We start from the raw sequence: 11749 nt of genomic DNA on the forward strand, positions 1-11749 counted from the left end.
CCAGCTGGAACTGCTGAGCCAGAGCTGCGGTTCCAGCTGCTGGCCCCCTGCCCGTCCTGCCCCATCGCACCACGCTGCAGGCAGGGCAGGGTAGGGCAGGCTCTGGGAGCGCTGGGCTGGTGGTCTCCATTGACGGGCTCTTACTCTGTTTTCCTTTGCAGCGGGAGGGAGCAGCAGCAGGAGGAGGAGGGGGCTGCCCTTCCCCCAGGTACAGGGGTAGCAGCCGTGGTGCACCAGGCAAAAGCTTTCCTGGAGGCACCACCCTCTCTGCTAGTCCTCAAGGAAGTAGAAGTGGCAGATACGGAGGCAGGATTGGAAATAGCAGAGGTATGGCAGGTCCACAAACACTGCAACAATGTGTCTCGTGGAGGAGGGTATGTCTTAATGAGTCCAAGGAGCTGCTGTGCCTCTTCCCAGCATTCATTGCCTTCTGGCTTTGTGTGGGTTGTTTTTATCCCCCAGAACAGGACGGTGTAAGTGAAAGTGGAAAGGTGGTTTCTCCAATGTGTTAGGAATGTGCTTATTCAAAGGAAATACCTACAAAATACCTGCCAAGGACAGACTCCAAAAGCAAAGCCTGCCACCGCAGAAGGGGGTGTTGCACCAAAGGGGTATCTGCAGAGTTCTGTCTCAGGAGGGCAGAAGAAACGGCAGGAGAAAGAATTGGGCAAGCCTTTTCTTGCCCGCAGGGGACCGCAGGGTGTCTGCTGAATGGCCCCTGCAAATTAGCAGAGTGTCACACACCTGTGAGAACGTTGTGTTCGAAAGTGAGGCCCTTGGAAGAAAGGGCTAATGCCAACCAGCCCAAGGCACCTTCTCTAGAGAGCTAAGGGAGCAATTTGCCAAAAAATTGCTTACTCCTCCAGGGCATCCCTTGCCACCTGCTAACGCCAACATTTCTGGTTTAGGCAACCACCACTTTTCCTCCAACCGCCCCCGAGACCACGACAGAGTCCCTGCGATGTGCAGAAGATCAAAAGAACCTTTCAAAGGCACAAAGGTAAAAGGAGTGAGCTTGGGTTAAATGGAGAACTAATTGATCCAGTTGATCCTGGCTTTACCTCTCCAATCCACTGTGGGATGGAAAGGTTTGCAGGCTCCCTCCAGGAAACCGAAAACCAAAGCAAAAGGAAGAGACCAGAGGCCTGGGAAGAGGAGATGGAATGTAAACAAGAAGAAAAAAGAAGGAAGAGAGGAAGAAGACTGCGACTGAAGAGAAGAAGAAAGGTCCAGATGGTGAAGAAGCCCAGGTGAGTCCCAGGCTCTGCTGCCCATCTTTCCCAACTCCTTAAACTGCGCTAAGTCAGTCCAAGGGGCTGGCAAGGGACGGCCAGGGATGGTGCCGTGCAGGCTTTGGGAAGAAGTCCATGGCAGCTCCCCAGGGGCTCCCGATGGAGCCCTGCTGCGTGGCACAGGCGCACTGTGCATCCCTGCAGACGCACAGTCTCAAAGGGCGTTCCCCATGGGGACAAGGCGCCAGAGCCACCCCCTGCTCAATGCCAGCTGGGCTAGAAACCCTTCCTTGCCGGCTGTGTTTCCCAAAGGAAGGGGAACCAAGTCCTGTCTCGTCCTGCCTTTGGGCTTTACCAGCGTTTTCTGACTCTGTCCTTGTAGGTGCCCGTTTCCTGTTAGAGCCTGAACCCCTGTGACTCCTGGGCTCCCGCACGCCATGTTCACAATAAAAGGATCTTTTCTCTCTTAATACAGTTGTGGATATAGTGTGCATGTGTCTTTAGTTTCTCTCTTTTTTTTGGTTGAGGTTTTCATTAAAGTAATTTAATTTGTTTTTTAAACGTGTAAGTCTCTTTTCTCTCTCATCCCTTCCCTCAGAGAGTTAAACTTACTGGAGTTGTGGGAACTTGTGCTGTGTGCCCAACTGCAAAAGATAACTTATGACGCCCTGGCAGAAACGCGTATGACATATCCTGCACCACAAAAGGGGTAACCTGTCCGGCCTTCCCCACCCAGACCGTTCCTGTTTTCTGTCTTTTTAACAGACATGATGTACTCCACCAATGACATCATGGGACAAATAGCATCTGTCCTTGTTTGAAGTAAAACGGAACCGATTCTCTCTTCAGTCACTTCACTTTTTAGCTAAGCCTCTTCTAACTACTGCAGTGAGCAGCCTATTGTGCAGAAACCGTTCACTCTCAGAGTGACGAGACCTGTGTTGATAGTTGATGCCAGGCATGGTATGCAGAGAGGCTCTTGCTTAGACTTAGGGCTATAACACCCAAGGGCAGATAACGTGGCTATTTGCCCCGTTGGAGGGTGGGAAGCGGAAAAGCGCAGAGGGGTCGCACCTGCGGGGAGGAGCGGACTAGACAGGTGGCCCAAAATTGCCCAACAGGGGATTCCATCCCATCTGCCTCACGCGCAGTAGAAAAGCTGAGGGATCAAAGGGTCAGCCCTCTTTCTTCGATGGTCGACGCCTGAGGAGGACTCTGTCTGTTCGTGTGCATTTGGTCTCGATCCTGAATGCAGCTCCGGAATCCAGTTCCCATCCGTCACTGAGTCCAGTCTGGGGCTTCCCCAGGGCCAGCTGGCGAGGTGACTGTCATCCTGGCAGCTCGATACGGTTTTCTATACATTTCATTATTTCCTTTTTACTTTTCTATTAATATTTCATTAAAGCAGTTTAGTTCCTTCTAAACTCGTATGTCTCTCTCTCTCTCTCTCCTGCCTCTCTTTTTTTTTTTACTGAAGAGAGGGAGCGGGGAGCATCTGTCACTTGCCTTGTGGCCGTTTTGGCCCAAACCATGAGAGGCAGGTAGAGTGTTTACAGGAGAGAGAGCAATATTCAAAAGTGGCATGAAAACGGCGACTTGGCAATGTTATGGGTACGTGTAGACTCATGACGGATGCTATAAAAGATCTGGATCGGGGTATTTTCAGAAGGGCAGCTTATGAGCCAGTGTAATCCTGTAGTAACGGACAGCAAGAACGTAGCGCTGCAACAGAAAGATGGACAGCTTTTGGCAGTCAATTTTGTGCTTAGGTGTCTAAGTAGTTAGATTCTCAGGGAGATACTTAGAGAAGTACTACTTGAACTAAGTAGTTTCGATAACTAGGCAGACCTGGGCCGATGTGCAGAAAATTGGCGCCCCTGCTTAGTATCTGCCGCACGTTTGCACCCATGGTTTCTTTTTTGGTGAGCTAAAATGGTCGAGGCTTTGGGACAAACTGTCTCCTCCCATGTCTATCAAAACTGGACATGCCTTAGCACAACTGGGAGTGGTAGTTTTGTAATTTTAGTGAATTTGCTGCTGTTGGAGCTGTAGTCAAAATTAAGGAAGGAGTTTAATTACTTGCATAAAGGGAGAGCATGCGAGTAGTCTACTGACTTTGGTGTGGTCCCCAGAGCACGAGGGATTTGGGGACCACTTACTACTGGGTGTAGTTGAGAACTTTGTGCTGGAGAGTCACTGTCCTGGTTTGAGGTAAAACAGAAACAATTTTGTTCAGTAACTTCACTTCTTAGCTGGGCCTCTTCTAACTACTGAAATTAACTGCATATTGTGCAGACAATGTTCACTCTCAGAGTGATAAGACCAATTGTTTGTAGCTGATGCCCAGACATGGTATGCAGAGAGGCTCCTGTTTATACTTATTGCTATAACCCCCAAGGCCAACCAACTTTGTTATTTGCCCCGTTGGAGGGTCAGAAGTGGAAAAGCATAGTGTAGTCCCACCTGCAGAGAGGAGCTGACGGGACAGGTGACCCAAAACTCACCAACAGGGTATTCCATCCCATCTGCCTCATGCTCAGTATAAAAGCTGAGGGATCAAAGGGGCAGGTCTCTTCCTTCAATGGCTGACGTCTGAGGAGGACTCTGTTTGTCTGCCTGTGATCCCGATCCTGAATCCAGATCCAGAATCCAGTTCCCGTCCGTCACTGCGTCCAGCCTGGGACTGCCCCAGTGCCAGCCGGTGACGTCATTGTCATCTCGGGAGCTTGATACGGTTTTGTATATATTTTTCATTTTTTCTTTTCTTTTATTATTAATACTTCATTAAAGTACTTTAGTTCCTTCTAAACTCATAAGTCTCTTTTTCCTCCTCTGCCTCTCTCTTTGAAGAGGGGTAGAGGGGAGCATCTGTCGGTGCCATCTGGGGTGCCACAGGTCCCCAGTAGTGGATTTTGGCCTAAACCACGACAGTCCCGTAGCTTGTGAATTTGACTGGTTTCCCTGTGCCATGAAGTCGATTTTATCCTGACTAGAGCAAGACATGTATTTAAAGTGAAATCAAAGTGTGCTAACCTTTGTATACAGAAAACAGTTGGAGTTCTTCTCTATCTCAGAACTTTGGCAGCAGAGGCATTGCTTTCTCATGGAGGCCGGCTCCGTGTGTATGTGTGCACAGAAAGCAGGAGCGGTGGGGCAGGGTGTCAGTGCACCCCTGAGAAGCTGTAAAACATTTGGTCCGGTCTCAGTGTGCAGCTGCAATAGGTGGGAAAACAGGAGGAAACCAAAGGCGGCAATGAGAAGACAGCTGTATCAGCCTGAGTATTTGATGAGCCATACACATAGCTCACAGTTAACCTCAAGTGGTAACATGAAGGAAATGAAAATGTTTCCTCTGGGGACAATGGGGCACAGGGGTGCTGACAGTTGGCCTGATGGGTGTTATCAAAAGTTGGAGACAAGTCCCCTTGATTGGCCGGAGCAGACGCCCAAAGGCTGTACTGGGTTGCCCATGGATGGCAGCGGGAGCTGTCCAGGGACGGGATCAATTGTCCCAGCAAAGGCAGTCTGGTTGCCCAGAGTCTGCACTGAGCTGCCCACGGGTGGCCCCGGGTTGCCCATCAAGAGCACCGGGCACCAAAGGGCTGCATCAGGTTGCCATAGCGGCTGCAGGGAGCTGCCCGGGCAGAACCCGGTCCCTGAGCGCCCTGCGCCCCTGGCAACCCTGCCCTGGTTCTGTGTCACACAGGGCACTGGGGACGCTGCAGTGTCTGGCAGTGCTGCCACCGAACCCCACAGCACAGCAGGGAGTAGCCGCCCTCCCGGACACTCCCAAGCCTCTGGAGGTTTCGGGTGAGTATATACCATTATGGGAAAGGTTTTTTTATGCAAACTTCCCATTTTTGAAGGACTCAAGTGGCTTTCACGCTGTAACAGATGGGATTGAGCACATGCTTTGAGTCAAACCCCACTCCCACCCAGGCATCTTGTTGCAGCACACCAGTGTCCTCACCTTTCACTGGGCTCTGAGCCAGGCTGGGAGCTGTGGGGAGGGGATGGGGTACCTCCTGAGTCGCCTCATGAGGGTTTGGCCTCAGATGCGGTGTGTTAGGGACATTTGCTGGCCCTCTGCATGATGTTTCTGACAACAACTGACTGATACCCTGAATCTGAAAAGAGCAGTAGCACCCACAATGCCGTATGCAGTTCTCGGTAGCAAAATCTTCACGTGTGGCCATTCCTCCTAGGGCTCCTGCAAGGCTGCTGTTTACACACCCTTCTGAAAAGACTGTCTGGGATTTCTCCTTTCCAAGTGCATCGATTTTACATCAGGTGAGGCATAGGCATTTTTCTTCCTTTGCAAGTCAAGAGAGGGCTGTTCTCTTGAGACTGAAATAGCTGGAGGGGGTCAAATTTGGATATAGATCTGCAAAGCATTAATGCAAGTGAAGGTGGGGGGTGAGGATTGAGTCCCTGACCCACCAATCACACTGGGTTGGTCCAAAGGGGCGCAGCTATCGGGGCTGGAAAGGGCACTTTGAAAGAGAAAAGGACATCTGGAGTACTAGAAGATCAGCACATACGCCAACCAAAAGAAGCCAATGAACACAAGACAATCACCAGCTACACTTTCACGGGATTGACAGATTTGAGGAGAATGAAGGCCTAATATCTGTCATTCTCCTGAGCAGCCACGCTTTGCTTTTCTCCGCATTTCAATACTTGAGGCTAGATACTAACAACAAATTCAAATCCCTTTCCAGATACAAATGCTTGGGGTGCTGTGAGAAGGCATTTGCTTTCAAGAGTTTTAGGCCTGTACAGGTGACCTGTGGGTGCTGTGTGCGTTGCTGTTTGTGTTAGAAGCTGCATGTGTTGCTGTAAGAAGGAAGGCAAGTGCAGGAGCTGACTGAGGGAAGTTGTCTTCTATCTCCTCCTCTGTGCAGGACAAGTACTTGAAGAGCAGTGGTCAGGAATGGAGGCTGTCGGCTCTCGCTTAACGGCAAGACGTGCCAAGGTTCTGCCTGCCATCAACACCATGGCTTCCAGCTATAAGGACCGTTTCCCGTACTACCCGTTGCCTCAGAGCTCCAGCCTCCCCTGGATGCCCAGCACCTACTCTAAAAGAGATGCCATCAAACCAACTTTGGCTCCCTTTTCCAAAACTTCCCAGGGGATGACCACCAGCGAGAAGCTCCCTTATATTTCCAACAGAACAACCCTCTTCACCCGCTACACCCCTGACGACTGGTACAGGTCCAACCTGACCAAGTACAAAGAGTCAGAGACTTCCCAGCACAATGCGGAGGCTCTGAGAGTTGATACCACCCGCATGATTGGGGATAAATACCAGCAGACAAAGAAAACACAAGAAGAAAGCACCAAAAGCCTGGGAGGACGTGTGAATGCTATTGAGTTTTGGAAAGGGGAGCTCTGCCGTGAGCTGGATGAGATGATCGGGGAGACCAACACGCTCACAGACATGAAGAAGAGACTAGAAAGAGCCTTGGCTGAGAAGGAGGCCCCTCTCCAGGTAAGCACTCTGTCCAGTGGGCTGCAAGCTGTAGCCTACTGCTGGAACAACTGCAGCCATTCAAATGTCTAAGTTCCACTGCAGCTCCGCAAGACCTAGAGAGTTTTTATGAAGAGACCATAAGTTAAGTTTGCAATGTCTTCCCATCTGCTGCATCCCCTATCAGCCCGTTATGAGCTCATCACAATTCTATTTGCTTAACCAAATATTTGTGTAGGCGGAACATCCAAATTCCTGGACTGGGATACAGAAGCCCATGTCTTCCTACAACACCCTGGGGAGGTCAGCATCAAGGCTGACACAGGTGCCTGTGCCACGGCTCTGGTTGCAGCTGGGACACGCGTGCTTCCTCATGTTGATTTGATGCATACGGTGCAGTTCGGTTTCTTGTTGTCAGCTGAAGCAGCCGCCCTGGGCACTTTGTTCCCCTGGTGTCCCCTCTGTGCCCGCCTAGAATTTCTTTTCTTCCATTTCTTGAGATGGGGACTCTCTCTATAGAGAATCCTGCCCCTGCACCCAACAGTGATGGCATGTCCCCAACAGGTCGCTCAGCAGTGCTTGCTTCAGCGGGAGAAGAGGATGGGCATTGACCTCGTCCATGATGATGTGGAGAAAGAGCTCTTCACGGTAAGTTGGGCCACCCAGATCATGTGTTAAAGCCAGTTTTACCTAAACTGCCCTACAGAGGCTTTGCAGCCTTCTTCCCTACCTGGCTCCTTACCGCTGGGGAGGTGCTCAGCTCTTCAACCCCCCCAAAACCTGCTGGGCCAGGGGATGGGGTTCCCCCAGGCAGCAGCATGCCCACGCCGTGTGGGTATGACTTGGCCGTACAGAGGATGGAATAGCTGAAGAGCAGCTGCGTGTTTGTGTAGCGTGTGGGGGTTCTGTGTCCCTCTTCAGGGAGTAGTGCACTAAAGACATGCACGCAGTTTGGGGGCACTTTCTCAACTCCCTGCCTGTTTACTCTGGGCAGAAAGACAAGCAGGCAAGTTCTTGCTGTGTGCTTGGTTGGGGAGGTCTGAGGGGACGAGTGGCATCAGGACAACTGAGTACAGACACTGATGATGGGGCCATGTGTCCTTTACCCAGGAAGTCAATGTCATCAGGTCGTGCCAGGAGAAGATGCAGCGGTACCTGGATGAAGCCAAAGCCCAGCTCGCGTAAGGAGGAGCTCCTTATGTCATGCCGTAGGGCTGATGTGCATTTGCAGTTGTGATGTGGACCCCCAGCAGACCCCGACCTCTCCCCACACCCTGCAGATGGAAAAGCCAGGCGGGCTCCCCGGGAAGTGGGCAGTGATGCTCATGGGATGACAGAGCTGCGTGGGAGGGAGCTGCGGGGAACTGGAGCGGGGAGGAAGCCCTTCCACCTGAACATCCCCAGCGATGGCTGTTGTTTGCATGTTGAAGGTCCAACAGGGTGGCCCAGCACGAGCTGGAGAGGGACCTGGCCCACAAGCAGGCGGCCCACCGCATCGATGACAAGTGTCACCACCTGAGGAGCACCTCCCACGGCATCAGCTACTACCCAGCGGTGGAGCGGGTCGATGCCACGTGAGTGCACGCTGGGCAGCACGCCAGCAGCAAGCTGTGCCCGGGATGCACGGTGCCTCTCCCTGGCAGGGAGCTGCTTGTCCCCAGCCCACTGTCAAGGCACGTCCATCCCGCCTGGAGACAGCTGCCTGAGTGGGACCGTTTCTCTCTGCTTATTGTTATTCTTACTGTTATTGTTATTGTTAACCTTACCTTTATACTTACCCTTACTCGTACTCTTCTTCTCATTCCTATTATCTGTTGTTGTTCTATTAAACTGTCTCTATCTCCACCCGTGAGTCCTGGTCTTTCTCTTTCCCCTCCATTGAGAGTGGCTGTGTGGTCCTAGCTGCTGGCCAGAGTTAAACCACAACCTATGCTCAAATTAAAGACGGAGATTTCAGATATATTTAATCAGTGCTGCTCCCAGGCAGGCTTCATGCCTGCCCACGTCCAGCTTCAGCACTACGGGCTTACCGGGGCCTCTTCTTCCCCCTCACCTCCTGAAGGATCTCGGTGCCGGACTCTTGGGCCAAGATCACAGACGACAACATCCTCCGCTCACAGAGCGAACGGGCGGCCTCCTCCAAGCTGCGGGACAACATCGAGAACCTGCTGGTGGTGGCGGCAAACGAGATGTGGAGCCAGTTCAACAGGGTGAACATCGCCTTCACCAAACGCATCAGCGAGACAGCCGATGCCAAGAGCAAGATCCGGACCCACCTGGCCAAGGTAGTCGGAACCCCTCCCTTTCGGTGTGTCACTGTCACTTCCTAGTGACACCCCTGAGGTGGGACCCTTAGGAGTTGGCACCGTAATTTCATCTCAAGGGATCTGTTTTTGCTAGGGCATCCTCACTGGCAGCCTGGGAGCACAGGGATTGCCAGCAGAAAATGCCAATGCTGGTTGCATCTCCTGGTAGTTCCTTCAGAAGCGCTGGCTGCCCTCCAGAACGGCCTTGCTGGGCCTCTGCTGGGCTGCCTGCTGGGGGGGTTGCAGGCTTGCTTCTCCTCCAAGGACGTGCTTTCACTCTCCGTGCTCTGGGGCTGCTGCATGGGCATGCGTGTGTTTGCTTTGCCAAGCAGATTCAGTGGAAATCAGTGATGGACACCTGCCTCAGAGCTGTGGGTCTCATAGAAAGCTTCCTGAGATGTGCCCGACACTGTATTGAGTAACTGAGGGAAGACGGGGCTTGCAGCACTGCGAGCTGATGCCACGTCTTTCAGTGAGGATCCATGAAGAACCTTCCCTCTCTGAGTTACTGTTGATGGATGATTAGTTCCAGCAAGCGGTAATTTTGGGAAGCTGGGAATTCAATAGGTCCATCAGTGCTCCAAAACCTCCTCTGATGTGACAGCAAGAGCCAAGAGAGGATTTTCCCTGAAGAAAAATTACTCTTGGCTCTGCGCCTTGATGTGTAGCAGAATGACAGGGGTCTGAGCCGAGGGTCTGCTTATTGAACTTGTTTTGTTCTGCAGATGGACAGGAGGAAAGGGTAATTATGTAGTCACTTGAGAAGATACTTTTTAATTTGTGCATGGGTTTCTTTTTTACGCCAGACGCTGCAGGAAATCTTCCAGGTGGAGAAGACCATAGAAGCCATCCAAAAGGCCATTAGGGACCAAGGGCCTCCCTTAAAAGTGGCTCAGAGCCGGCTGGACGAGCGCACACGCAGACCAAACGTGGAGCTGTGCCGGGACACTGCCCAGCTCCGGTAAGGCAGGAGTGTGGGTCTGGTGGGCTCCTTGAGGAGTTACGGCTGGTAGCACCCGAGGGTAGCACCCGGGAGTAGCACTGCATGAAAAATTAAGCATGGGCTTTTTTTTCAACAGTCCTTCCATAAGTGCACTGCTATAATCAAAAGCAATGAGCAGGTATTGCAGCCTTTGGGTGCTGGGAGAGCTCTGCGCCCACAAAGGAGGCTGTACACCATGTCCGGGTATAGCCTGATGGCACCCCATGAGGGGATGGATTCTTCCCGCTTGGGTAAGCCCCATCTTCTCTCCAGCCTGCTTCCCGGCAGTTGGATGTGCTCAGTTTTGAAGGACGAGCCCTTTACTCTCCAACAGGATCCTGCTGAGATCCCTTAGGCCCTTCCTTTTGGGGAACTGCAAGGAAGGGTGCCCCCTATGGAGAAGCAGAAAGGGCTGTCCTCACCTTCTCCGAGGACACTGGAAATCCTTTCAAGGACACAGTGGTCTGTTTGGGATTGCATGCCGAGGAGCTGTGGAGGAGTAGGCTGGCCTGAGCGCCCAGCAGCACCCCCTCTGAGGCACCCCAAAGTTCACCCCTCCTGGGAGCCCGTTGGGCAAGACTCCAGCTGAAGCCTTTTCAGAGCAATTGAAACCCAGCCCCACAGCCTTTGCAGCATCTCGTACAACAAGGTTTTTTTCCATCCTCCCCTTGTTTCACATTCACTTTTAGCCTCTCCCAGATGTCCTGTTTTCTTTGTGTGCATCTGTGGGCATGGGGAGGATGCCTGCACAGGGAAATCCAGGAGGGGGAGCCAACAAACCCCCCAAACCAAGCAGGAACAGGAAACCACACCTGCTCATCCCTCTTCTTGCTGGCCCGAGCTGCTCTGGGAGAGGCGGCTGCGCGTTGCCAAAGCCTTTGAGCAGACTTAACCATGCCTCCCCGCTGAGGTCTGGAGGAGCTCTGCCCTCAGCTTTCCCATGCGTCTGCCAGAAACGGGGGGTCTGAGTTAGTCTGAGCACGCTGAAGGGGGAAATCCTGTGACCAAGGGGCCCTTCAGCAATGCCACGCTAGAAACCACCCCCACGATGGCACTGTTAACCAGGGTTTCTTGCTGTTTTCCAGCCTTGTCAACGAGGTCCACAAAATCAACGAGACGGTCCAGAGCCTCCAGCAGCGCCTGAGAGACACCGAGGACACCCTGCAAATGCTGGTTCATACCAAGTCGGTCTTGCAGCATGACCTGGCCGTCAAAGCCAACACACTCTTCATTGATGAGGAGAAGTGCATGGGCATGCGCAAGACCTTTCCCAGCACGGTGCGGCTGCTGGGTTCCATTTAGGCTCAGCTGAACTCACTGAATCTGTTGTGGGAGGGATTCCCAGTTTGGCTAAGATGCTTTGGAAATACTTGATTAGAGTTTCACTTCCTGCTGAAAGCCATGAGTAGAAATTAAATGATCTTTTTGTGTGTTATACGGTCTACCGGTATTTTTTTTGCCTTTGGTTTTTCTCTTTCCACTGTACTTTCACGGTGTGCCAGAAAGTCACTGAAAATACTTTGTATGCGACTAAGAGTAAATCCACCCACGGGGATTCAGTCCTACCCTCTCAGTCGGTGATTTTAGGAGAAAAACTGTCGTGTCTGCCTCCTTTTGAGTCTGTCTGATGTGGGAAAAGCACAGGGTGAAGCCATGCCGGCTGTCTCAAATCACCTCCCTGTCCTCCACGGGCCTTAGCATAGCTTCAAGGAGAGTCCGTTCCAGGATCTTCCCAGGCACAGAGGTGAGGCTGACAGCT

The 11749-nt window shown here is 52.1% G+C and overlaps 1 protein-coding gene across 1 annotated transcript; it reads left to right on the forward strand.

Moving 5' to 3' along the window:
* Positions 1-6165: 6165 nt before the first annotated feature.
* On the forward strand, positions 6166-11292 carry LOC309683152 (tektin-3-like; the record flags this gene model as incomplete). The annotated part of the gene is made up of 7 exons (XM_082497353.1): positions 6166-6723; positions 7267-7350; positions 7813-7883; positions 8133-8276; positions 8765-8987; positions 9815-9969; positions 11076-11292. The coding sequence occupies 7 exons, from the start codon at positions 6166-6168 to the stop codon at positions 11290-11292; spliced, it is 1452 nt and encodes a 483-aa protein (XP_082353479.1).
* Between the last annotated feature and the right edge of the window lie 457 nt (positions 11293-11749).

Source organism: Vanellus vanellus, assembly GCF_965231255.1.
Source record: "Vanellus vanellus genome assembly, chromosome: Z".
NCBI lineage: Eukaryota > Metazoa > Chordata > Aves > Charadriiformes > Charadriidae > Vanellus > Vanellus vanellus.